Source organism: Dromaius novaehollandiae, chromosome 7 (genome assembly GCF_036370855.1).
Source record: "Dromaius novaehollandiae isolate bDroNov1 chromosome 7, bDroNov1.hap1, whole genome shotgun sequence".
Lineage (NCBI taxonomy): Eukaryota > Metazoa > Chordata > Aves > Casuariiformes > Dromaiidae > Dromaius > Dromaius novaehollandiae.
This window is the reverse complement of record NC_088104.1, coordinates 39,560,482-39,588,107: the sequence shown is the minus strand read 5'-3', so window position 1 is coordinate 39,588,107 and position 27,626 is coordinate 39,560,482. Positions and strand designations below refer to the sequence as shown.

General features: G+C 46.2%; 3 protein-coding genes across 4 annotated transcripts in view; 1 reads left to right on the top strand and 2 right to left on the bottom strand.

Moving 5' to 3' along the window:
* The window catches only part of PIKFYVE (phosphoinositide kinase, FYVE-type zinc finger containing), an 86,229-nt gene extending 70,392 nt beyond the window's left edge, over positions 1–15,837 (bottom strand). Inside the window, exons 1-3 of the mRNA XM_064515284.1 lie at positions 15,726–15,837; positions 14,767–14,918; positions 4,825–5,194 (exon numbers count right to left, since the gene is read on the bottom strand). The gene's annotated coding sequence lies outside the window, so the exon portion shown is untranslated. The remainder of the gene's footprint in view (positions 1–4,824; positions 5,195–14,766; positions 14,919–15,725) is intronic.
* IDH1 (isocitrate dehydrogenase (NADP(+)) 1) lies at positions 44–13,177 on the top strand. The gene is made up of 9 exons (XM_026116224.2): positions 44–164; positions 2,372–2,499; positions 4,160–4,451; positions 6,015–6,120; positions 8,768–8,945; positions 9,405–9,556; positions 10,626–10,766; positions 11,544–11,706; positions 12,232–13,177. The coding sequence occupies exons 2-9, from the start codon at positions 2,378–2,380 to the stop codon at positions 12,323–12,325; spliced, it is 1,248 nt and encodes a 415-aa protein (XP_025972009.1). The 5' UTR covers positions 44–164; positions 2,372–2,377; the 3' UTR covers positions 12,326–13,177.
* Positions 15,838–15,879: 42 nt separating the features above from the next.
* LOC112992674 (shugoshin 2-like) lies at positions 15,880–25,381 on the bottom strand. 2 transcript variants are annotated; one of them, XM_026115916.2, is made up of 8 exons: positions 25,051–25,381; positions 24,686–24,861; positions 24,351–24,413; positions 23,381–23,475; positions 21,869–22,134; positions 18,697–20,670; positions 17,269–17,395; positions 15,880–16,204 (listed from the first exon to the last, which is right to left on the bottom strand). In XM_026115916.2, the coding sequence occupies exons 1-8, from the start codon at positions 25,364–25,366 to the stop codon at positions 16,069–16,071; spliced, it is 3,153 nt and encodes a 1,050-aa protein (XP_025971701.2). In that variant the 5' UTR covers positions 25,367–25,381; the 3' UTR covers positions 15,880–16,068. The 2 variants fall into 2 exon arrangements, with proteins under 2 accessions (XP_025971701.2, XP_025971777.2); XM_026115992.2 differs by lacking the exon at positions 25,051–25,381 and having other exon boundaries at positions 24,621–24,753.
* Between the last annotated feature and the right edge of the window lie 2,245 nt (positions 25,382–27,626).

Here is a 27,626-nt window from a genome sequence, read left to right as displayed (position 1 = left end):
TGCGCGGGGAAGAGCGCGGCGGGGGCGGTGCTGCGGCGGGGCGCGGGGCGCGGCGCGGGCGGCGGCCGGCAGGGGGCGCCGCGGCGGCGCCGCCGCCCCATAAAAGGCACCGCGCACAGCCGGGCCCAGCGTCGTCGCGCGCCCGGCACCAGCAGCACCCGCAGGTAACGGGGGCTCTGCGGCGCCCGGGGCTGGGGGGCCGGCCGGCGGGCCCCGTCCTTTGTCCTTCCCCTCCGGGGGAAGCGTTGGGGTTTTTTTCCCTTTCCCCTTCTTTTTGTGCCGCCGAGGGGGGCTCGGCGCAGGCCTCTTCTCCGGCTCGACCTTCCCCCAGCGCGGCGGCGGGGCGCGGGCCGGGGTCCCTCCCGCAGAGGCTCCAGCAGGTCCCCCCAGGTGCCGGGCTGCATGGCCGGGGCAGGAGCGGGACAGCAGGGCGGCCGCGGGGCAGAGCCCTCCCTGTGGGGCCGGGGCGGCTCTGATCGGATCGAGGGGGAGAGGAGACGAAAGCGGGCAGAGCTGGGCTCTAGAAAATGGGCGCTGTCGGGGAAAGCGCACCCATCGACGGAGCGAGGGTGCTACAGAGCTGCCCCCCCCGCCATGGGGAAGGGGGGCGGCACCGGAGCCGCGATCAGATAAACGTGGGGATTCAGCAAGAACCATCCGAGATGTCCTTCCTCCGAGGTTCATCTCACGTACCAGGTCCTCAGAAGCCATTGCTATGGGGAGACTGACATTGTTTTACTTCTGCTGCTGTTTAAGCAGGGACCAAACCACAGAACAAGCTGCGGTGTGTGGGTGCCTGTGTACATTTTGGCTGAATTGAATCACCAAAGTTTCTCCAATTGTACAAGTGCCAAAAGCAAAAACCAGAGTCTCCTGACTAGCAATCCTGTGCCTAGGCCCCAAGATCAATACAGTCCTTAATAAAAAGTTATAATTGAAAACTGGTCCCAAAGTACTTGTACAAATAAACTGAGTCCAGCCAAAGCGTGGTCGAGTGATTTTGAAGGTTTTTTTTCATGAGGACTAAGAAGGCCTAAGATGAGTCAAGATATTATCTTCCTATTGGATTAAGAGTGCCTTAGACTGGTTTTTTAAATCACACTTGATGTACTTGCATGAAATTATCAGTAACATGAGGTTGTGAGTTATGGAGACTTCTTTTTTTTAATAGCAAGAATTGAAGTATTTGGCAAAGCCTGATGCAGTACCTGGAGCAAAGCTTAGTCAGAAATTCCTTATTCTTTTCCCAACCCAGATATGTTTAATAGATTGGACATTTAGAAACAATGTTACTTAAAGAACACTAACCCCCCCTGTGCTTACAGCCTGGGGCTCTTGCATTGCAACATCTTACACCTCTGAATAAATTCATGCAAATGACTAGGCTGTGTTCAGTAAGGCTCCTTATTCTGGATGAAGGCCATTTGTGGACTTCAGGATCCGAGGCTGCAACATCAGGCACAAGGGTTTGGTGTCTCACTGTAGTATACAAATAGCTGCATGTAAGAACTGGGCTGTCTTGGGAGGAAAGAATTGCCAAGTCATAGCTCTTGCATAATCGGAGTTGAGAATCAAGAAACTGTGAACCTTAGAAAGCAGAGCACTGTGCTAGAACAGTTCAGTGGTTTGTGTGGTGGTTTTTTTTGTCAAGGAGTAAAGTGCAAATAGAAGGCAGAGTTCAGTGGGGGGGGGGGGAAGGGTTTTGGTTGTTTCTTTTTTTTTTTTTTAAGGTTCTATGAGCAAATACCTTAGGAAACCTTTGTTTCATACAGAAAACAAATTTGTCCACTATTTATTTTAACATCAGAAATAAAGCTTGCCAGGAGAAAGTGCTCTTGATGTGGCCCTTTCATTTCTGTACCTGCTTGCTTCCTGAGGAAGGAAGCAAATGAAGATGCAGACAATGTAGTGCTCTTGCTAGCCCCAGCAGTATGAACCAAGTGTTATTAAAATAAATGTCTATTAACCTCAAGTATTTTAGAAAAGGGGGGGAAAGCAGACAACTGGACTAGAACTCATGAAATCTAAAAGTAAACAGAGCTCACTTATTTTCCTGCAGAATTTGGGGGAACAACTTCATCATGCTTTCAAATTTCTTTGCAAAACCATAATTAAAGCTTAGAATACACAAACCCTTAAGTCTCAGCTATTAACCTTTTATTTTATCCCCAGACAGATGCCTGTAAGTGCTGGGGCTTTAGAAAAAACACCAGCTAGCATGAAATTGGGGATAAACCAGGGTTATTTTCAAGATATGTCAGGAGAGGTTCTGTATACGGTCTTAGTATCTCTCTAATTGTGTTGTAAACTGTGTGTGCATCAGTGATGTGTGTTAGGATGCTCTAACTTGGGTTTTTTACATCTACTGCAGCTCAAGATGTCTACAAAAATCCATGGAGGCTCTGTTGTGGAGATGCAAGGAGACGAAATGACCCGGGTCATCTGGGAACTGATTAAAGAAAAGCTGATTTTCCCTTATATAGATTTGGATTTGCACAGGTAACTTCTTTGTGATATATGGCCAATCTCTATGCAACATTAGGCATTGATCTTGTTTCACGTACTACTGGAAAGCCTTACAGCTCCTCCAGTGCTAGTGCAGAGAGGCTAACTAGCCCCTTCTACACTGATAAGTTTTCAAGTTCTTTCCAAGCAGCATGTGGTAAACCTCTGTCTTCCCAGGACCTGTTATATTTGTTAGGTCTGTGACCCCCTGGTTAACTTATCTAAAGGTCAATCTTACTAACTGCTCTGGAAAATGTAGGCTTGTGGCAAAGATATTATGGGAAACCCTCTTTTGGCAGCCTCTCTGGAGTTCCTCACAGCAGTAACCAGTGAATGCTCAATAGCAAGTTACCTTTTTTCCTGTGCTGTGCTCCTGTGGGGGGGTTCTCTCAGAGCTGGTTTGCATTTTTCACCTCTCTCTGCACTCATCTGCTTGCTCTTCCGAGCTAGAGCAGTCTGTGTGGCTTCCTGCAGCCTAGGCTATTAGAAACGTGGGGTGTTTCAGCCACTCTCTGACCCAGGCCCCAGCATCTGTGGACTCTGAGCAGGTTTATGGCCTCACGCCACTGTTTGAAGACCTACCCACAGGGCAAAAGGGTAGCTGCAGGGCACAGACTCTGCCCTGTTCCCTGTAGGCCTGAGCCCTGTTCCAGGCAGGTTGCTGGCAGTGTGAGTTGACTGTTGCAATTCCCCAAGCCTAGACTGAGCTTCTGCGCTCCCTTCTGGGATAAGAGACACTAGCAGATGGCTTGGCAAAAGGGACAGTCTACAGCATCTTGTCAAGCAGAACATAAACTCTTCCTTCCCTTTCTAGCCACTGAGCTGTGATCATCACAGAGGTATCAAGCTGCATTGCTCCTAGCTGTGTAGAAAGAGGCTTTCAATGGTGTCAGCCATTATTCCACCAAGTCTGACCTTTTCCCCTGCTTCTGGAGTCATTTGTATGCCACCTACATCAGGCTTTCTGCTTGCTGGTGTTGAGACCCAAGCAAACAGGAACCCAGCAGCATAATACACACATGCAGAGTCTGGGGAACATCCCTTCTCGGGCAGAGGTGGGAGGAGGGGAAGCGGACCCCTGGCTGAGCCAGCACAATGGCTAGATTCATGTACAGCTGGCTGGGCTTCAGGGCTAGCCCACACTAGGCACCCGTTGTTCTCCAAAAGCTGTTGAAAGTGAGTGCTTCCTCTGGTTGAGGGGAATGTTGGCAGATTCACTATCACAGCAGAGCAGGGTTGAGGGTCCATTGTCAAGACAGTTTTCAATTTGAAGCTTAGTGTGGCTTTATGTTGCTCAGGATATAAAGGAAGCCAGAACCCTTGGCACAAGAGGTTTGAAATAAAAGGCCCTTAATCGGGTATTGTACTGCTCCATACCGCTAGTACTGGAGCTTTCAGCCTGGGCCCAGAAGGGAGGGAGATGCTGACTGTGCTCCATGCTGACATAGCACCTCAGTCATAAACTGAAGTTCTCCTGTCTCCATCCTCCCACCAGCAGCAGAAATATCAATATATGAGCCTATACTCTCTTCCAGTGTGACTGCTGCTGGAGTGGAAGAGGAATGACTTCAGCTATAGCAGGGGGTCTTTCTTTCCTGCTGGACGTGAACCAATGCCCTGGGCAATTCTGACTGTCTTTGCGGGTTTATTACAGCTATGACTTGGGCATGGAGAATCGTGATGCTACAAATGACAAAGTGACTGTGGAAGCTGCTGAAGCCATAAAGAAATACAATGTTGGCATAAAGTGTGCAACCATCACTCCTGATGAGAAAAGGGTGGAGGAGTTCAAGCTGAAGCAGATGTGGAAGTCTCCCAATGGGACAATTAGAAACATCCTAGGTGGTACTGTCTTCAGGGAGGCTATTATCTGCAAGAACATCCCCCGGCTGGTGTCTGGATGGGTGAAACCCATTGTCATTGGCCGTCATGCTTATGGGGACCAAGTGAGTTGCTTCAGTGCTTACTTTTTTTTATCTGAACAGTCTTAGCCCTGAACTGGTATAATGCTGCAGAGACTCTAACATCTCTGTGATGCTGCTTTAACCCTTGCACTCCAGCTGGGAGTGGTACTTGCTAGCACTTTTACAGCACCCAGCACAGTATGGGAAAGCCTGGTTCATGCCTCTGTTCCTCAGACAGTGCAGCTGTAGAAATGGGATTCAGGAGCCTGTGTTTAGATTAGATGGGGCTGTACCAAAGCACAGGGTATATATAACTCCCTTTTCTAAGTCATTTTTCCTTACCTCTGCAGAGCCTCCTCCCTGAGTGGTGATGCCTTTTAAAAAACAAACAAAAATAAACAACAAAAGAACCCACCTTCTTTGCTGCTACAGTCTTCCTGCTTCTTGGAAGCACTTCCTGGGAACATATGTGGCCTATGGCAAAAATAGACCCAAGTGATCTTTAGAAGTGGACAAAGTTGCTTCCCCTCCCTCCCCCGCCAATGAACTTACGTGGGCATCAACATCAGGGTTGGATTTAGACAACACTCCTGAAGATAAACTGTTGGTATTCATCCTGAAAGCATCAGCTGTGGGGCAGAAGCAGGGACATATCCTTTGCCAGAGCTCCCCAGCAGAGGCAGTACAAGGACATGGGAAGTCCTGGGAAGGCACTCGGTGTAGTGAGCTCTGGGCAGCCCAAAGGATAAATATTGGCTGTACTGTTCTCCATGAATAATGATACTCTGTAAAGCAGCCAAACATGACAAAGTAACTCTTCTAAAAAAGTTGGGTTTTTTTGGTTTTTTTTTTTTGTTTTGGTTTTTTAAGGGGGGGCAAACTCCCATACACTGAGGAAACTTAGCTGGGTGGGAAAGTGATATACTAGGTTTCCAACAGGGGGAAAAATGCTCAGCCCTGACACTAGAAAAGAATGTGGCTTAACATCCTTAACTCAATAGTACTGAATAATTGAGAAGGTCAAAATCTTAATAGGAAGAAACAGGATTAAGAAGGAGGATTGAATCCATGCCAAATTAGGTGATTAAAGTTAAGGAATAATATGAGAACACATAAAGGACATGAGCAAGACACTTGTGAATTTCAGAACAGCTCAAGGAAAAAATTTCCTGAATTAGAAGGAAACTACATGAAAAAGGATGGCAAAACTAATGGAAATGTAACCTTAAATAGTGCTGTTCCAGGACAGTTGGAAAGATGAGACACCATTTAAAAGCTTAAAGTACATGTGTGGAGTTTTTTTTGAGTCCATTTAGTTCAAAGGAGCAAAAAGTATACTAACTTACAAACTCAAAGAATTTTTACTACAGATTGGTCTTTTAAGTGTCCTATGGTGGATAGATATAGCGGCTTTTGTAAGTGCTGTAGGATTTTCCCCCTTATTAATGAAATCAGTAGTGGTGATACGGATTTTTGTATTAAAGCCTCTCTACTCGCAGACCGAGCAACATTTGGATGTATGGACACAGACATGAATGTGGATTATCTCTTGTGGTTCTACCTTCTTGACAGGTAAAAATGATCCTTTCAATTCTTTTTTAACAGTACAGAGCAACTGATTTTGTGGTACCTGGGCCTGGAAAAGTAGAGATGACATACACTCCAAAAGATGGAGGCAAACCAGTCACCTATTTGGTCCATGACTTTGAAAGTACGTATTATCTTTAAGCTGTGATTGGAACTGGTATTTTTGGTTTAATTCAGCCTTACGGTATCAGTCAGATCTGTTCCATGGTTCAATGCCACTTTGGGAGGTGGAGTGCGGGAAGGTCTAGGCCTCTCTCATTTATCTGGGAAGTACTGAAAGTTACTTCAAGTCTACTTCATATCTTCCTGGGATCAAAGAAGCATACCAAATACATAATCATACTAAACTGGCTACCTGTCATGTTCCATGTGATGACTGGTAGTGCCACTTCCTCCCACTCCTTCTGATCAGAGGGAAACTTGCAATCTAAACAGTGCTTGTTCTGAGGGGAGGGAGGTGTATTCGATAATAGATTAGGTATAATTCTGGTTTTGATTCCTGTCTTGTTGGGCTTTATACATCTGCAGTTTGTACCCTTCTTTATTAAGCAGTCTCTATTTCTGTGACAGAAAGGAGAACTGATCCCTACTGCACAAGACAGAAGGGAGATTTGACAAGAATGGTCCTGAGCGTTTAGACCGTCTCTGTAACAGATTCGGTCCCAAAGGTATCGGTGTACTTCCTAGCAATATTGCTGTATTGGCTGTAGACACTGCTAGATTCAGGAAGGTGAATCGTGCTCCTGCTGGGCTTTGTGGTAAAAAAAATTCGCATAAACTTTGCTACAACACAAGGTGTTTTGCTAGGGGCAGAGTTCAGGAAAACATACCAGTCACCTGTCTCTTCTATCAGCAATCGAAAGGTCCATGGTCTGAAGCCTGATGGTGACCTATGTGACCGTGCATTGCCTTGTTTCTATCTACAAAGACTTAATACATCAGTATAAACAGTACATAGTCTGAGTTAGTGTGACTTGGCAAACTGGTACTAAGGCTGCCATATGATTCTCACATGTAAAACTTAAGATTCCTCTGGCATTCTTGCTCAAAGGCAGCCAAATCTCTAATATCTCTTGTTACACAGCCTTTCACCTGGAGGGTACTTGCTTCACTGCCAGTCCTAACTGGCACAAGTTTAAATCTGTTTTCTTTTGATAGCTGACTGGTGAGCCTTGTATTGGAGATGTCTGGTAGCTCCAGCTGCCAGTCTGATTCACTGCTCTGATGTGTTGCATCAGCCAACAGAAAGCAAGGAAGGGCAGAGATAGCAGATTGCTGCTGCTGCTCCTCTAGGGGGGACTCCCCTCTTCACAGAACTGTTGTGCCAGCAGATCTCTACAGTGCATAAGGGAGTCCTATTGCTATACTAATACCTTCAACCCTGACACTGAATCAAGAGATTTTAGTTGGTGTTAGAATGGCATCATTGCAACAGGTTTTTAATCTATATGCAAGTAAGTATTTGAATAAAGCTTGATAGCTGTCATCCAACTAACTATAAAATCATGGCTCCAGAGGACACAGTCTCTGTAGTTAATCAGACCGTGTTCTGTCCTTGACTCACTAAAGTAGACAGGGATACAGCATGTATTTTCAGTGGTATCAACAGGAATTCCATACCCTGCCAATAATACCTTAAAATGACCTTGCTATTTTGGCAAGCAAATAAACCTCCTCTAGCTTCCCCCTTCTCTTGCATGCAGATCTATGCAGTAAGAATTAACTGGCTATAAGGACAGATGGGTATTAGGAAAATGGTCCTGTTTTCCTTTCCTCCCTCCCTTCCTTCCAAAGGAGAAAAAAACAAACAGATCTGGGGAGTTCTCAGAGCAAGGGTCTCTGATGAAGGTACAGCACAAACTAGAGAAGTAGTGGTAGTGGGACACTCAAAATAAAGGACAAGATAGTACATCTATTTTTCACTAAAACTAGAAAAATCTGTGCTCTGAAAACCACAGAGCTTTTTTATGAAGGCCCCAGACCCTACTTATACCCACAACCAAGCCTCTTGCCTGATCTGAATGCTGCTGTTGCTGCTGTTCCCCAGGGGAGCTGGGCTGTAAGGGTAAGGCACTTCCGTTCAGGCTGCTAGTCCACCTGTATCACACAGCTCAACTCATGCGAGTGCTGATAGTTCCTCAGAGCCTTCCTAGGATTTTCCCTTGTATCCAGAGGATTGGTGTGTTCTCCCATAACTTGCTGGAATGAGCCTGAACAGGCAAACAAAGCTGCAGAGTCGGCCAAACACACATACAGATAAGACACAAATGTGTGCAGAGCCTTGTTTATCTGAGCTAGGCAAAGCAGGTTCTGACTGCTGTAGTTAGTTCTGAGGTTCAGTCAAGGCCTGAAAGTATAAGGCACTTAAGATGGGAGCAAACCCACTTCCAGCTCTGAGACTGCTGCCTACTGCTTTGATGAGACTTACTTATCCTACTAGTAGGAATTGCAGTCAGGCTCACTGCTGTCCCACAGTTTCACATCTTAGGCCTGAATTAGTTAGAAGCATCACAGAGCTATTAGCTTACAGTATGAGATGTACCTAGCTCTAAAACAAGAACACCTCCATACTTGCTCATCACAGGACTGCTGCAGCCTTGAGCTGATAGCATGAATTCTGAAAATGTTCCCAGCCTTAAAATGAGAAATACACCAGGACAACTGGGGATAGCACTCTGGCAGGCAGGCTAGTGTTATGAGGAGATTGGCAAGTCCTTAACCAAAACTCACTAAACCTAATTGATTTGCATTTCTTCTTTCTCTGCTAACAGGCTGTGGTGGTGTGGCCATGGGAATGTACAATCTTGACCAGTCTATCAAGGATTTTGCCCACAGTTCCTTCCAAATGGCACTGTCTAAAGGCTGGCCGCTCTACATGAGCACTAAGAACACCATCTTGAAGAGATACGATGGCCGCTTTAAAGACATCTTCCAAGAGATCTATGACAGGTAACTAGGATAGTTGTGTACTTCCTACCATAATGCATCAGCCTAGAGCAGAAACATCCTCTCCAGCCTTCTGAGCTGCTGCAATTAATTCAGCATTTTCATGCATTTGGCAGCACTCTGGAAGTGCTGGGCTCCTTCCCTGTCGGTCCCCCTTGTCCTGCAGGACACAGCAATCAATATGTAAAGCTTTGCTAAACCTGGCTGTGGTGTTCATCTCTCCTGACAGAGAGCCACAGATTCTGTGTCAGTGAACAGATTCTCTGAGTCTGAAGCAGACTTACAGTATGCTAGTAAAACAAGTGAGGACAATGCAAATTTCTTTTATAGCTTTTTTTTTTTATTCTCTGCTCTATGCACTTCACTATACACAATTACTTGCACAAGTTGTGCAGTCCCTGTTTTTATCTATTTATCAGATGATTACCTATATATCAAGGTGTTCTGGTTTTTGTTTTCCAGAGAATACAAGTCCCAGTTCGAGGCCAAAAAGATCTGGTATGAGCATAGGCTCATTGATGATATGGTAGCTCAGGCCCTGAAATCTGAGGGAGGCTTTGTCTGGGCCTGCAAGAACTACGATGGAGACGTGCAATCTGACTCTGTTGCACAAGGTATGAGATGTTTCCTGCGCTACGCTGGTGGAGGCTCGGAAGCAGTATTTTGGTGCTTGTGACCTCAGTCTTATGTCATGGCCCAACAGGTGATGTTGGGTTTCAGAACTTGTTTCAAAGATGCAGCAGTCATGAAGATACTAAGCAAGCAAAGCATTTGATTTCACTTTAACAAGAAAAATCCATCGAATGCTGACCATTTAGTTATACTTCCTTACAGGGTGGCAGTTCCTAGCAATATAACCACAAGTAGGTTTTCTAATGGAAGCTACCCAAACAGTTGGGATTCAGTCCCTGGAAGCTTGAGTTAAACTGAACAGGGGTGAGCATACTGGCAGATGCTATACAGACAAGCAGGAAAGCTTTCAGGACCTAAAACTAGCTCTCAGGTGCAAAGAGATTAACATGTTTAAGTTTACAGGCTTGTCCTTAATCAAGAATCCTGTTTAACCAAGCTGCCTGGTGCCAAAATATGTATGGATGAAAAAGCCTGCAGTGCGACACGTGGCTTTGTGTAATACACCTCTTCTTGAGTAATGCCAGTAAATTGCCTCCCACAGAACAAGGATGTATGTTGGACTGCTACCCAAAGAAGTTTTCAAAGACACAGATCACTGAAACCTGCAGGGTTAGAAGTGACATGAATGTTCAGTTTTCCTAGCTGACAGTTCTTTTTGCTAGATCAGCTGCTTTTCATATGAAGTAGGTTTGTTTCCTGTCCCCTCTGGGAGAGATTGCAATTAGCAGCACAATGCTGCTTATTTAGGAATCTCCCTTCTCAGAGCATCTTTTCAGTAGAAAACTGTCCAACAAATAGGTGGGAATATTAAGTTTTGTGAAATGGGGCAGAACACTTGCAGACCTGTACCTTCTGGTTCAACAGCACTTGCTGTTCAGACAGGCTGCCATTTGGAAGTGTCATGACTAGCCAGGTAGTTGCAGCAGCAGTACAGCTGCTAAGGAAGACTTGCTCTTGGCATGACTGGGAGAGTTTTGCAGGATGGGGGCAGGATTCAGATGGGAGCTACCTAGAAGAAATACTGGACTTCTTGAACTATGTACTCTGCAGGCTACGGCTCTCTGGGGATGATGACCAGTGTGCTGATCTGCCCTGACGGCAAGACTGTTGAAGCAGAAGCTGCTCATGGCACGGTTACTCGTCACTACCGCATGCACCAGAAAGGCCAAGAAACCTCCACTAACCCCATTGGTGAGCAGCCTTTCACTGTCCTTAAGTGGTCTCTATGTACAGAAGAAAACAGGTTCAGAGTAAGAACATACGCCTCATTTCTGCAGAGCCTAGCACCGCTAATGATGAAACTGTTAGTTCATAATGTGTTTGTCTTCCATGGGGACACCTGCAGCCTGGAGCAAAAGCAGCCTGGAACAGATTGAACTTGAGCAATAAGCTAGACATAACTTGGCCTCAGAGACATGTTCTTGCTCTTCTGTGAATAATGGGCTCATAACCACACTGGAATTAAGGTTTAGATTGGTTGGTTTTATTCTGTTTCCCTCTCTAATGCTCCAAAACTCCCAGCCAACCTCCAAACCCTTTACTTAAAAGTGTAATTGCACTAGAACAGGACATGAGGGAAAGAATCCTCTGCAATTGCAGAGAGACCACAGGTATAATGCAGTACTGAGAAGGGGACTGCACTCATCTGTTGCGAGGGCAGCCTTCTGTGTAACTAGAGTCCCACTGCAGATCATTCTTTCTGATCTAGACAGGAAGAAAATAAGCTGAAGTGGCACAAAGAGGGGATTGCTGGAAGCAGGGGGACATTTCCAGGTTTTGCTTTTCTTTACGGCTGCACAAAATGCAAAGGATGCCTAGATGAAGATAGGAGCTTTCTTTATCATATCAGACTTACTAGCTTTCTTCAGTCTATTTTCAGTTTTACTCGTATTTTTTAAAAAATGTTCTACATGACAGTTTAGAACAATGCCCAGGGAGTCCTAAAAAAATAACTGTGTTCTCTCTCAGCTTCCATCTTTGCATGGACAAGAGGATTAGCTCACAGAGCTAAACTGGACAACAACACAAGCCTCAAGAACTTTGCCACTGCTCTGGAAGAAGTCTGCATTGAGACCATTGAATCTGGCTTCATGACAAAGGATCTTGCTGCCTGTATCAAAGGCCTACCCAAGTAAGTGCATTAAGTAATCACAGCTGTGATTGGAGGGGCTGTTTTATTCCATTTCTGGAAAACATTTGCTGAAAAATTTAGTAGTGCATAGGGTAGAGAAATCCTGGAGTTTGGTCACGGAGCAGAGCTCTTCTGTACATGGTGCTGTACAAACAGAACACAAGCCACTCCCTGCCCCAAGCAGCATAATCTAGGCTGCTCTGTCCCTGCTAGAGTACCAAACTTGAGGGGAAAATGGGGGAAAACAAACAAAAATACACTGCAAGGAATTCTCCTATGACAGGCTGGCTATAACAGCTAGATCCTTTCCTGCCTGTTTGTTAGGGTGGAGATCTACTACATTGCAAAATACTACCTGGCTACCTCTTTTTCAGAGCCTTTTGGCAAAAACATTCAGCCTGATAAGAAGGAAATGACTCTCTGGTAGCTTTAGAGGCAAGACTCAAAGCTCTGAGCTGTCTTCCCCCACTGGAGCATTCAGCAGCTTCACAGCTAATGTATATCTTATTTTGTTTCTCCCCTCAGTGTCACACGTTCTGACTACCTGAGCACCTTTGAGTTCATGGACAAGCTTGCTGAAAACTTGAAAGGGAAGCTGGCCACTCTGCCCAAACTTTAAGGCACAGGTTCCACCTGAGCTCCACTAACAAAGCGTCTTCTGTTTACGCTCTGGTTAAGTGGCACTGGATCACACTCTGTGTAACATTTAAAATGCTAGAAGAAATGAACATGTAAACTTTTTTTTTAATGTTTAAAAGACCCTGTTCTCTTAAACCCTTTGAGCTGCTGGGCTAGGCCTTACTTTTGCCAAGCAGCTGAATGTGATAAGATTCAAGCTCAAAGCAGGTCTGGATTCTCAGTGCCATTCACAGAAGTCCTGAGGTTGTTCTCCATGACTTCCACCATCTGTGTTTCCTTTCTCCCATACTCTCAGACTGAAAGCCAGTCTGTGACACATCTCTGGTCAAACCAGCGGTGACCTACTGTGCAACAGACCTCGGAAACCAGAACCGTCCTTCTCTCCAGTACTGTCCACTGACTGTAAGTGAGCTCACAAGGCTGTGCCAGCTCTGCTGCAGCTCCTCTCTTAATGTATCTCTTAGTGCCAACCAGAGCTTAGTATCCTGGTACTGAGGGATTTCTTAAATCAGGACTGTAGCATTTGAGGAGAATAAGCACTTAGTAAATGCTGGAAACAAGTCTTTAGGCTAAAGAGCCTAAAAAAGCCATGCTGCAGTGTTTAAATGCAGGCCATGCATTTAATTATATTCCTGACTGGATGTGAAGCATAGGAACTGTTACCTGTGCCCCTTCATAAAGGTGCAAAACAGCTTTCTCCAGTTGTCTGGGCTATTACTTACCCTTTGTATTGTGATACAGCAAGTCAGATTGATATCCTGTGAAACACTATTCCATTCTTTTTTTTAAGACTATTTTAGTTCAAACTAAAATAAAAGTCAACTAACATTCATTGTGTCTCTGTTCCTTTTGTGTGATTAGGGGATAGGGCGAAATTCTACCTCAGAAATAAAACTCCAGGACCTTTCAGCACAGTCCAGTGCATGCTGGGAAAGACTGTTAGCATGTGCTATAAATGTGTGGGGGGGAATCTGTCTGTCTAGTTAAGTTTTTCTGGACCAGGGCAAGATGTCAGCTGTAGTATAGTGGTAAGCAGCAGGTAGTGCACAGGAAGTTAAAGGTACCACTTGCACTGAAATTTTAATCTGGGAATAAAAGCAACACTTGGGCAAGTGCAGGTCAGCAGCTCTCTGTCTCTGTAGGCAGAGTACTGGACTAGCCCCCTACCTCCTTGAGGGTCTCCATCTACAACTGAGGCCATTCAAACCAAGAAGGCCCAACAAACTCCATTACCTGCCAAGCAACACATGGAAGCCTTTTGTAAAAGGAAACTTGCACATTAAATAGTCTGGTTGAAGCAGTGGTCAAAGTTATATTTGCTATATATTAAGCTCCTCTGGAAAAAGTGTCCTGAAGCCTGCAATAAGAAAGCCAGCCTACACATGATCAGGGCAAGACAGCCAAGGGCCACTCTGGCATTCCCAGCCCTGCATCCAAGTGGAATAGGACCCTGGAGAATGAGCTTGTAAACAAAGCTGCCCCAGTAAGCGCATATAACCTCTGCAGGGTGCTGGTAGTTCACAACAAAAAGAAGTTGATTCATTCCCCTGAAAATATCAACAACTGTGACATGGTAAGTGGAGGCCAGGAAGGGTAAGGCCAAGGCTGTGGGGAGGAAGAGTATTGAGCTCACGCTGTTTGGTTTTCATGGCTACTCTGGGAAATGTGGTGTTGCCTGATTGGGAGTGCCAGATGAGAACCCTAGGGCAGCTGACTGGTAGAGCTGCACATGAGCTCAGCAGGGATGAATGGGGTTGTAACTGAACTCTCACTTGCAAACTCACCTCACACTTTTCTTCAAGTACAGACATTAGCACTTGTAAAACAGAGGCATCTAGGTACTTGCCCACATCTTCCCCTCCCCATTATCTGTTATACCCTGTTGCCAGGATCATTCAGAAATAACAGAGCCAACAAAATAGACTTCCTGTTCAATGCTAGTAAGATAGAAACGCAATCTTAGATAAGATCAGCTAGTATTAACATTTCTCTAGGGATGAGCACGTTTGAAACACAGCTTGACAATTGCTAGCAGCTGCCACTGTGCCTTCAATATGAAGGAGCACAGTCTACAGTCTGGTATTCTGCTACTAACGTGCTTGTAAGAAGGGTGCAGCTCGGAAAAGTCCCATTGCTGAATATACGTGGAGGAAATGGGAGGAGATGGGAAACATCCATCAAGAACACCTTGAAATTAACTATTTTGAACTACCACGTCACAAGCAGGCATGTCATAATACAACAGCACCTCTAGCTAATTCCCCCATTATTTACTAGCTCCTACTCATGCTTTGGAGTTACGGAGTACAAGAGAAATTTTAGCACTTTTCAGGAAAATGAATAATAAAAAAAACTAAAACACCCTTCCCTTTTAATTTCTTGATAGTGCAACTTAAGTATAAGCAATGAAGTAGTATTTACCTGACTCTGCAGATGACACTATTCCCCCTTCTGTACTAACACCAAGTTTCCATCTTCTGAAGGACTCTGCAGAGTACAGAAGGTCCCAATCCATCCACATGGACTCACGGGTGCTGCTGTAGTGCTGAGGGGAAGGAGGAGCACTGATGTCCCTGCACAGGGAGAAAAAGAAGTCATCGTGCTCAGGAGCAGAGCCTCTCTCCCTTCCTGCTCTGCCACAGGGAAAGGGAGAGGAGCCATTTTTCCTGCTTCCATGGAGACACATTCCCTTCCCCTTTACTAGTACGATCACTTCTCTCCCCACTGCTCCCTCAAACTTTTAACATCAATGACCTTGAAAGTTAGGCACCAGTGGACCCTATCAAAGCAAGCTCTGGAGATCAGTGGGCACTCAGTCCACAAGACAGAGCACAGGGCTTCCTGAAACACAATTGTGTCTCCTCAACAGTATACCAGCTGCTTTGCGGAGCACGTGGGCAGAGCCCCGTATGTTGCTCCCACCAACAGCAATAGCCCCTTGCACCAATACTTCCATCAGCAGACCTCAGCAAAAGCCCTCCTTGTTCAGAACTAGCCTACCTTACCTTCAGCACTTATGCAGTTAGATGTGTGCACCTCTGTCCTGGGGACTGCCATGCTCAAGACTGGTGCAAGGACTCAGTCTTTAACTCCATGGTCATGCAAATTCTCACCGATAGCAAATACAGTGCAAGAGGATATAATGTAACATGGGTCTCTTCATTATCAGCACAGAGCTCAAACTTCTAGGGCCGTTCAAGGCTTCAGCATTCAACCATAACCACAACTCTCTCCAGTGACAGCTCTACCTGTAAAAAAAGCTCTACCTTTCTTCCACAGGAGGTAATACTAGGTGGTTTCCCACCCTGACTCTTGTGATTGCTGTCAAAGCCTGGGCTGCTGCACCCCTTCCAAACCAAAGTCAGCAGCCTTGTGGGTACCTGCAGTGCTAGAAGATCAGCCCTCCAGGGCTTGCTCTCCCTATGCTCCAGGGGAGACTGGCTGCCTGTGGTGCCGGATGCAGCTGCACACAGAGCCTTCACAGACAAGCGCTCCACCATTTAAAAGAGAGGAGAAAAACAAAGGTCACAAAGCTTTTATACTGTCCACATATGAGACTTTATTTATACTTTAAAATTAAATACAAAATAAGCTGTGCAAAGCATGAGAGATAATCTTGCAAAGATACACAAGCTATTTGCTCAAGGTTTGCCTGTTCAACCACTATTTCACTTCTAGCTCCTTGTTTCCTCCCATTAGCTTGCTTGCCTTGGCACTGGGACATCATTCAGGAAGCCATTCCTTTTCCTCTTTGATCTTCTTGGTCTTTGCCTTGGCTTTGGTCATTTTCTTGCTGGTTTTGTAGACAGGGGAGTGGAGGAACTCTGTGTTTGTAAACGGGTCGCCCCGCCTCAGTTTGCTGCAGAACCAAAATGGTTAGATGGAACTGTCAAGGAATTTCTCGACTATGTGTAAGATTTCAGTCTGCAAAGTTAGTTTATTTCTGTTTTTACTGAAATGCTTCCACGAGAAGGTGCCCGAGTGGTACAGTTTATTCCACCTCCAATACAGGAGGAGCGCTGACAGTACAGACTGCCTTCTCACCCAGTATAACCACTTCCTCACAAGAAGTTCCAACTATGACACTTTTCAGGGAAAAAACACAGCATTACTCAGTAGTATAATAACAAAAGGCATCCTTTTAGGAGGCAAATGGTCCTATACAGCAGCCACTGAAAGTACTGAATCCATAGTTTCTTTGGGAGAAGACACAGCTACATTTTTGGTATTCATATCTGCCAGAAAAAGGCAATACAGAATCAACTCGATCATGGAAAAAAACCTCTCCAAACCATAGTGTTTCCTTCACAGGTACTGGATTAAAATGGAACTACTCAATTATTGTATAAGTATATAGAACTCTGGATATCAGAAACTGGCACCAAGTAAAAGCAGAGCTTTCCCTAAGCTTTCCTTATTTATCTTGTATTTTATCCTCATGCTAGCCCCTCGTTACCACTGGAGTAGCACACGGGCAGCCTGCTCAGAGGAACGTTCATTTCAGAGAGGGAAATCACATCTTTAGTAATATGTTACCGGGAGCCTTGCACAGGCATCTGTGCTAACGCAGAATTTTGGCTTAACTGAACTGCAGTGGAATTGAGGGTCAGAGAAACATGAAGGGTAAGAGGGGCTGAAAGACACATCAAGTGACATAAGATCCAACCCTGGAGAGGTATCTGTACAAACCACTACGCAACTTGGAGGTTAGAGAAGGACACGGGAGGACAGCCTGGCAGTGGATCGATGGGGCATGTCATGCCAGTGAGGAAGTTTGGCTCTCACGAAAAGCCCCCTTCAACACATTCCCAACTGATAGGAGTGCCTTGGCAGGTGTGCATATATGTGCATGCACAGGACAGATGGAGAAGAAGGGGGTGCAGCATGGGAACAGGCATGGAAAGGGATAGTTTAAATACCAACCGGTTGAGTTTTGGCTCTGCGTAGCAGGCAGGGTCCCGTCTCCGCCTGGACAGACGACCTGAAGCTCCTCCTGAGCTGGGGGAAGGCAGAGTCCTGGCATTGGTCAAGTCCTGCAGTGGCCTAATGTCTGCAAAGATAGATGTTCACACATGAATTGATCAGTGTTTCCAAATCATTTGCAGGCATCTTAAATATAGCTGACAAACAGAGAAGAGAAGGACTGCATTACCAGATTTCTCTGAACACTGCAGAGCAGGGCACAATCCTGAATATAACATCTCTATATATCATATATATCATCTCTAATCTTAGGAGACTTTTTGTCCAAAAATCCCAGACCTGTTCCTCACAAGTCAGCTCATGATTCAAATTAGGTTCCTCACTGAAAAATACACAGGTCACTAATACTGCCAGCACCTTCAGGCCTAGGTGTAGTAGCCTCTCCCTGTATGAATGGTAGTTGACAGTTCTAACCCCCAAAAGTTTACAGCCTAGAGAAAAAAGCAAGCTCAAGGCACCCGAACAACCTAGGAGACTTCCAGCAAGATGCAGGAACCTGCCAGTGTTTGCTGCACCTTTCAAAGAAGTCAGGCAGGAGGGGAAAAGCAGGAGAACAAAATCCCTGCCCCCCTGCAAAGTACATAGCTACAGAAGGCCTGTATGTGAGCAGCTGCAGGAAGGGGGGAGAAAAAAAAACCACACACACACAAAACAATTTTCTCTCTTTACAGAATATCAAATAACAGCAAGCTGCCAAAAAGACTCAGCTGAGCTACTGTACTAACAGTCAGGGGATATACCCTCCAAAGCCTTTGGGGTGGGAGGTAGGAGAGGAAAAAGGGAGAATTTAGGTAGCTCCCAACAATTTTGCATTGAAGATAGCAGCTGCCACATAAAGGTACAAAGCCTGAATTCTCACAGCATTAACCATCCAGGACCAAAAGCCTGTGATCTTCTTCATACCCTCTGTCACAACAACGGACTCTAGCAGGCACTGATCAGCATCAGGCTGCATCATTTGACTACTTGATTAGATAGATTTTACTAAATAGACAGACATGCCCTGTAGATAGCAAGAATGGGAAGACAGGGACACTCAGCACATGATCTCAGTCTTTTCCCTGGTATCCATACCTGAAAGAGCAACCAGAAATTCACGCAGTAATGCCAATAAACACCAAGCAAATGCAGCCACAGAAATGCCTAGCCAGCAGTTAGTTCACTGCCCACTAAGTGGAAAGTCTGGGCTCAGACTTCAGATATCCAGTGGCCATCTTTTAAGAATACTAAAGAAGCATAGATGGTGTGTCACACTGATCTTTAGCTTTAAAAAACAAGAGGGCAGGGGAGAAGAAACATTAGCATTCACTGCACGCATTTTTGTACACGCTCTCCAAACATGGGTCCCCTCCCCAGTCCATCACTTACCAAGTTCCTGCAAAGATGAACTCTGGGAATGTTCTTTAGAACTTGACTCAACCTGGTTTCTTCCCTCAGGTATTTCCTCTGCATTCCTTTCTTTAAATATCAGAGTGCTCTCTGGCCAAACAGAGGATTTCTCTGGGATTTTGTTGCCCTCAGTACCTAAGCTCTTGGAGACAGGTAGATCTGTAAGCCTGGAGCCGAGAGGCAAAGCTGCAGAACAGGTCACAGTGGAGGATTCAAGACTGTCTGAAATGCTCATAAGATTATTTGTAAGCGAGATCTCAGCTATCTGCTCCTCAAGGAAGGCATGTGGCTCAGAAAGATCTGTAATGCAGGAGAACTTCCCCATCAGGACAGCTTGCCTGGACACAAGTTCTGCTGAACTTCTAGGAAGCAGCCTGGCCCCATCACTCTGTCTGGCCAGAGGATCAGCCTCTGGAGGACTACAGTTGCTCCTCTTCCTCTGAGGCTTTGGTATGAGAGAGAGATCTTTTTTTAAGGCATTCGTGTTGTTGTGAAGTTCAGCCTGTCCCTTTTCTTGAAGGTCCCCTGTCCACTTTTTATTGCTCTGAGCAGTTGCCATCCTCTGAACTCTGGGGATTTTGCTAGCTTTGCTCCCAGGAACATCCCTGGAAGGTACAATTTCATCCCCTTCAAAATCTGTCTTGATACAACCCAAGTTTCCCGTAGGATCCAAAGGACAGACAACGTATGTTTTTCTGCTACATTTAGGATTATCTGGTAAATCCTTTGCACTCTCCTTAGCTACTCCTTGAACACCTATACATGGTGCAGAAACCTCAACTTCATTTCTCTGATTATTACAATTGCTTTCCCTGATAGTTTTCCTCCTGCTTGTCTGGCTTCTTTTGGACTGTTCTTCAGCTTTAGCCTCCGATGTTGTCACACTGTTTAGCACATTCTCCTCATCAGAGCAATTTCTTTGCATAATTACTCTAGTTTTCCTGTTGGTTTTCCGTCTGATGCTCTTTGTGCTCACACTTGATGAGTCCTGCTGCAGAGCACATGTACCTGATGTCTCTTTCGTCGAGGAAAGTGAGTACTGTAGACTGTAATCATCCAAGGGAGCTTTATGACTTGAGAAGGTATGAACTGGGCTTTTCAACAAGCTCTCCCCACTTTGAATCTCAAAGACAGCTTCCTTCTCAACTTGCTGCAGTAAGTCACCACTTTCAACATTATGCACCTGTGCTGGATTCACCACGTATGTTCTCCTGAGATCTCTGACTTCATCAGGAGAGTGGGAATGTAGGCATGCACCATAGCCTCCATTCTTCCCTTCCAAAGCCCCCACACAAGCTTCCTGCCTCATCTCAGGAACTTCAGGCCCACTAGAATTTGTTGCAACTTTTGGCTGAAGACACTTATTCGCATTTTGGGCGCTCTCTTCACCCTGAGGTGCAGAGCCATCTTTTGCATTGCTTTTAATTGAATTCCTCCTCTTTTTTCTTGTGCTAGCCTTTTTAACAGCTGTTTTCTCATTGCTTTTGCAATTACCTTTGCTTTTAATCTTTACAGGAACAAGCTCAGGGACTTGCCTACAGTTAGGATCAATTTCAGCATCACACACAGTTTCTTCAGTCTGTGGCTGATCACAGAGAACTTCTTTACCCCAAGATTTTATATCAGAATCAACATCAGCTTGAGCAGGTGAAGCCAGGGAGCTGGGTGATTTCAGCTGTAGCTGTGCGTTAGTTTTGTTGGAGCTGCTACTGTCCTTCGTGATACTCCACTGGGACACTCGAGTTGAACCAACGTGCGAGAAGAAATCCACACCAGAAGATGGAGTGCTTGTCGTAAACAGGCTAGAACGCTTCCTCCGCTGAGTAACATACCCTTGTGAGAGACGATCACAGAAGTGTTTCACCATCTCATCGCCTTCATATGGAAGAGGATGACTTTCCCAGGTAAGCACTGGCAAATTGCCGGGATTTTGTTGGGTGGCATGCAAGGACTCTGCAGGAAAGAAAAAACTCATTCCTAAGACTGAGAAATGCAAAGGCAAAAAGTCAGCTTTCTCAGTTCCACCAAAATCCACACCCTGCACGCTGCTGTGAATCCCAAAGCTAGAAAAAGCATGATGTTGTCTCTACAGGGACCCCCCCAAAGTCATTGTGTTGCAGAACTGCTCAGCTGGCTGCCTTCAGAACAGAACAGGAGCCCAAAGAGACATTCCAGGCCTCTACCAGCCCTAATATTTAGCGATACTCAAGATTTATAAGAGCTTTATTATTTGTACATCAAACCAAACCATAAGTCAACCAACCACAAGCCTGAAGGCCTGTATGTACACATTAAGCGGAAGGACAGCAGGCTTTACCTAAAGAGTTTTTACTTACAAGACTTTCAACTCAGCCCCCCAAAAAGCTTCATCACCATTCCATTTTCAGAGTACACAGAGGCATTTTCTAACAACGCCCAAACCTCAGCAAACCTACGATTCTCCACTAACCACTTAAGGGAAGATGAAGGGCCACGTCATCTCATCATGTTTCTACTGAAGGCATGATAAAGCCCTCCTGCAGCCAAGAAGCCACTTAAGAGTTTAGTTGGACATAACACAATGCTTGGCTTAAATTGTCTTTTGGCCCTCTCCCCTCCCACGGTGTAAGGATTCACTATCAGCAGAGAATTAGAAAAGTACTGGTATGCATACTTTACCCTGCAAGGAAGAGGAAAGGCTAACGCTGCAGCACAGAGCTAATCTATGCTGCCCAAACGCTGCCCTTTCAGTGACTTGCTCTCTGCTGTCATCCATTACCTGCATTTAAGCTCAGTGGGGGAAGGAGAATACAGCCACTAGACACAGTTTTCCTTCGGGGCACTACATAACAGTCCCAAAGTTTTGCACAGAGATTGCCGAGCAGGATCAGAATAGCTCAGTAGATACAGAAGAATATATATTTGATCGTGTCCACAAGGGTGAGGAGCTGTGCATCCAAGCAGATTCTCGGCGATAGCATACGCAAGCATTTCTGGAAAGCTTATGTAAGCTCAGTGCCTGCTTACCCAGGAAACCTGATGAGTGATCTTGAGATACTGCAAATATGCCAAAAAGCCCTATTCTTCTAGAATAACTTCACATGTCTGGGTTCAGAAATGAATCCAGACACACAAAGTTATTCCAGAACAGCAGCAGAAGATACAAACTTACCTCCAAAGACATGACAGTCAACAAAAGCCTCTTCTGTTTCCATTGCTTCACAGGTCTTCACATTTTCTGCCTGGGGGAACTGAGACTTCTCAGTCAGCTGTTGTGGCAAAGTATCTTTGGAGGCAACAGGCACAATTTCCTGGTGCTTATCAGGAACTGGTCTCTGCAGATCTACTGGGGATGTTCGTACTGCTGTAGAGCTACCATCTTGCCTTCCCCCATCACATAGCTTGGAAACAGGTGCTTTCAACAGCATCACTGCAGGCCTGGTAAAAGAAAACAGCAGCAATGGAGCATGTTCCATAACTGTGACGGGCCCCAGAATCCAGGAGAACAGCACCAGCTTTCGCCCCCATCCAAAACTGCTGAAATGCACTTCTGAAGGCTTCAGGTATTTAAGTGAAGAACATGCACTGCCTGGCCAAGACTGATTTCCCATTTTTGGGCAAGTACAACTCATAAAGAAAGCACACCCCTGCAGACATAGAAGTGGGAGAAAAATACACTGAAGCAACAAATAAGGCCTTTCAGCACACAGGTTGCAACTGCAGTTCTCTCTGTGAAACACCAACCATGCTGCTTAGAGGTATGTTTGTGGGCAGCTGCCTCTGGGAACCAAAAGGGTTCCCTTGTGTTCAAAGGGGAGACCAGACAGAGAAGAAATAGAAAACTTCAATACATCTTAAGAGATCCTACTCTGACCTTCTCCCCAAAACATAAACTTACACCATACAAGCAGACGACAATTAAGCATTTATATGTAACAAAAACTGAAACGGCCAGCTATGGCACCTAATCTCTTCACAGTTCTCCAGAGTATGAAGAGGCACTGACTTGGCCGCTTATTCCAGCAATATCATCTGGTATCAGACACACAACTTTCTGCTGCAAACCTAGCTACTCTTGCATCCTGAGATAACCATAGCAAGAATGTATACAGCATTGTAAAGATGCAGGCTGTTTTATGAAGAAAAAGCACATGTAAAGAAAGGTGCAACTTCTAAGCACACAGATACAGATAGTTTTACTGACCACATGCATTTAAGCTGCACACACACACGCTTAAGTCTTCTGCTAGAAAAGCATCACAGGACTTTCTGCCATTAGCAGACATGGGATGCAACTGTTCACAGTAGCACATATAATCACAGCAATAAGTTTAAAGGACAGGCCCTTTCCTCCAAAGGATCTACCACCTAAGTGAGGCAATGCAGAACACAGGGAAGAAATCTTGCAGTGCTCACTAGCCACAAAGAAAGAACAACTTACAAGTTACATGCTTTCAAGCAAAGGTGGGAGAAGAGAGAGTTTAAGCACAGACTTGGCAGTACAGCAAGTAAGACAAAGAATGGCAGCAGAAAGACACAGGGTAAATAAAAATATGGAGCAGTAGCATTTTAGAAGGCATCTCATGGGAAGCAGACAACTGGGCATACATGTAAAATACAAGAGAAAGTTTAGCATGTAGAAATCCAGGATGAGCTTGGTAATATCTGACATTTTCAGGCCTACCTCACAAGCCGACCATCTACGGTATCATCATCCCAGCTATATTCCGTTATGCTGTTCTTCTGGCCACTGGATAAGGATGCAGAACTTGTATAGAACTAGGGAGCAGAGCAATAGAAGGATGGTTTAAAGTTCTTGTGATCCCCTGGGCACATACCCCGGCACACAGACAGCTGAAGCTCTATTTCAGTTTCAATAGAGACATCAGATCCCAAACCCCTGGAAAGCACATCCAGTACTGCCAGCGACCCTCTCCCACTTCAAACAGCACAACCAGAAGTCCCACCCTCCCACTCAGAAAGGTTCAACAGAACTGCATCAGCGCTATCCCTTGGTGAAGCAAGCTTATCAGCCTCCCCAGAGCACATCAGCTGTATTGGTCAAGGGCTACACCTGCAACAAACTTCAGAGGGTTTTGCTGCCTTATGGAAGTCATTTACAGCACAAATTACGCAATAAGCTGCAGCAAAATCTGATTATGTTTCCACGGTCTTAAGAATAAAGTTAAGCTAGTTTAGACGATCTGAGGCCAGGAAGAGTTAAGCTAGTTTAAATAATTTGAGACTAGGAAGATTTCCCCTCACCCTCCCTCCCCAGAGACAGGGCATATAGAAAGTGTCCTGTCCCTAACCAGATGTGCCATGGCAACAAAAAAATGTGCGTGTGTGTGTGTGTATATATATATGTATATACACACACACACACACACAGACAAAAGAGAGAAGAACCTCCTGGTCAATACAGCCAGTGACCCAGAGGAAGACAGGTCGTAACTGTAGCCTTTCCCAAGGCCCAACTCCAGAAATCATTTTTAGCTTGATGTTAATGATGCATCCAAGGTGCTTCAAGCAAGCAAAGCAACAAAGTAGCAGCATCAAACACTTGAGTAAGCAGGTACCACAAAGCAGGAGACAGAGATGGACACAACCTCCTCAGTACAACAAGCAGCATGCTCACAGACCCTATGGCTTACCTCAGAGAGCCGGGCCGTCTTAATCACTGCCATCAGCTTTTCCATTTCTTTCAAGGTGTTATTCTATATTCAGGTAATAAAGAGAGAGAAACCACAAAGATATTAAATCAAAATGTCTCTTCCAACAAGGATGCTGTTAGCCAGAGCAAGACACTGCCCTTCTGGAGAAAAGCGATCAAGTTCTACTAGATCACGGCTTGTGAGAAAGCAAGCCAGTGCATGGTGGCACGCTTCGGACACAGAGGGTAGGGACAATCAGCTGCAGCTCACCCACTTTTCCCAAGGTTGCAGCGCAGGCGCTGCCTGACCTCCCCGTGCTCACGCCAGCGCCGTACCAGGAAGCAGAGCTTGTGGCGCAGGGCAGCATTGTGGAAGTGGCACTGCTCCACCTCCTTCTGCAGGACCGTCCTCTCCTGGGTGAGCCGCTGCGCGTTGGCCTTCTCCGCGTTGAGGGCCAGCGCCAGCGCTTTATTGTTGCGCTTCAGGGAAACTTTAATAGTGGAGGAGTTGTCTGTAAACGAGAGAGAAGTACCCACCGCGTCAGCATCCACGGACCCGCCTGCGCCCACCTCCCCTCCCCGCACTCCTTACTCTCCCCAGCACATCCCCCCCTTCGCCAGCCGGGCGCGGCCCTGCCCCCCACCCCTAAGGCCGCGGGCTCCCGCTGCTCCCGGCCGCCGCAAGGCAAAACCGCACTCACTGATGATTTTCGTCTTGATCCTGGAGGCGAGCGAGGCGTTCAGCTTGGCGGTGCGCAGCGCGCCGTTCTTCTTCTCCCGCATCCGCTCCCTCGCGCCGCTCAGGCTGAAGAAGGACGTCTCCAGGCCCTCCTGGGAGGCCATGGCTGCGGGCAGCAGCAGCGCCGAGGCGCCCCGCGAGCTCTCCCCGAGCAGGGCCGCGCTGGCCAGGCCGCGCTGCCGCCCGCCGAGCTTTTGAATCCAAACATGGCGGCGGCGCCCCGCCCCGCGGCCCCGCCCCGCCGCCATGTCGCGCCGCCGGAGGAGCCGCGCCGCCATGCCGCGCCCCGCGGAGGGCAGCCGCCGCTCGGAGGGCAGGGCAGCAGGTCAGCGCGGAGGTGTAAAGGGAGCTCGCAAGTGGTGGTAACACTTCTGCCTAGCGGCAGCCCCTCAAAAAAATCCTGAATCCTACTCCTGGCTTGTGTGGTATTTGTCAATGCATTAGCAGCTGAACGTTAAATTATAGGATTTGCTAAATAAATCGATTCCCTGCAATTTCATTCAGTAGCGAATTGAAGAAAAAAAAAACACCAAAAAAACCCCACTCCTCCGAGGGGGGAAACCAGTGCTGAAAATCCATGACCTGCCATGGATAACGATGCAGACATGCAGAATTCCCCCTTTGCCTTATTTCTTGCTCTGCGGCATCTGTGATTGTCACTGAACGTGCTCTGGGGCGGACAACAGGCTTCAATACGCTTCTCTAATACATCTGCTAGCTCCCGACATGACAAATTAGACAGGCCTAAACTTTTATCACTAGCTTCATTAAGGTCAGTGAGAAGGCTTAGTATTTGCTCAGGCACCTCAGCACTACGCAGTCAAACACAGTTTGTGCACACACTGTTCATGCACCGGCAATGCTGGCCTGAAGCCTGCATCAGTCACTGTTCTCTTATTAATCTGGCAGGTGAGACATTTCATAAACATAAAAAGTGCTTTGACACCACTGCTATGAGAGGGAAAATAAGGCATTAGCTTATAGAGCAGTTACTGTGGCCTTTCCCTGGGTTTTCTTGCTTTACTTTCAGCTGAAGATAGGGTAGCTACAGGGGTGAACAGAGCACAAGGTTGCACGTCTCATGTCCAACAGATGGTCTCATTTATATCCTGAATATTGTGGACACTTCTAGTCTCCCCCTTTCACAAAAGAGAGAGACCCTTTTCCACACAGCCCTGTTTAAGCAGTGGAAATCTTTGCCATGTGACATTGCAGATGTCAATTATTTGGGTTTCAAAAAGTGATTGGGCAAGTTTATGTAAGTAAAAATCAAGCAAGAGTATTAACTGCCAAGACAACACCTTTTGCTCAAGAAGGTCCTGAGCTGCAAATCAGTACAGAATGGGGAAACACACTGAGAAAGTTTCGTGCCTACTGCCACAGCTCTTAAACTCTTCACCCAGCACCCACTAGCAGCTATTAATTATTTCCTTGAGTAAGAGCACACACTCAGTCTGTGCCACTCCCCACAGGCACAATGGCATTTCCTGCTTTCGGGGAAACAGCAGGAGTCAATAACACCCTAGAGCTAGGGACCAGCCTCATCTTGGGAAAGTCACTTTCCTCCTTGTCACCTTGCCACATAATGGCAGACAGGCTGGGGCTAGCTGGACTCCTGGTCAGACTTAGCACTTTGTGAAGGTCACTTTGCAGGCCAGCTTGGCCATACCAGCAGACAAGCCCTGGGTAGGTGCGCCTGAAGACAACGCAGGCGGTGGACCTAGTTTCTCAAAGCAGAGCAAACAAGCAGCAGCTCTATTGGAGACAGGATTGCTGTGATGCCTGCCAGGAGGACACCCACAGAAATCAAATGTAGCTCAGTTACCAGCCCTGAGCTGGGAGTAGCAGTGGGGAAGCGCCAGGCTTGGTGCTTAATTTGCCACAGGGGGAGGTAGAAATTACGAGAATGGCCACAGGCATCTAATGCTTCCAGGAGTGGCCATCCCCAAACTCCAGCCCTCTCTCTCAGCAGATGCCAGCCTGGCTTTCCGCACTGCAACTCTGGCAAAGACACAGTAGGCAGCAGAGCTGCGTCCACCACCGTTACCTCTTGCAGCACACGTCTAAAGTTTAGCCCTTGGAAAGAGAGTGGTGAAATGAAATAAGAGAAAGCACAGCACAAATTCTGTAAATGGCAAGTAGCCATTTCCTGGAAAACAGCTATGTCTCATGATAATAAATTTGCTTTTATAACCTAGGCCATCACAAAGAGGCAATATTATGACCAAGTGTCATAAACCCATTGCTGTTGTTTACTTGGTAATCAGCTAATACCAGAAGTATATTCCTAAGGAAGTGGGTTGCTCATTCCCCTCTTGCATTCAAACCTGCAGCCTACAAACCTGCCTAATCTACAAATGCAGTGGGTTCTTGCTGCCTTGTTAATTATGTTGATACACTGGCTACCATCAGTGATCCTGTGCAGGAGGTCCCGCATACACTGGAAGGGCAACAGCAGGATTTAGTAAGTTGCACTGGGGTTTCCTGGCTGGTAGAGCTTCTTCTAATACTGTAAGCAAAAACATGGTGTGGATGGAA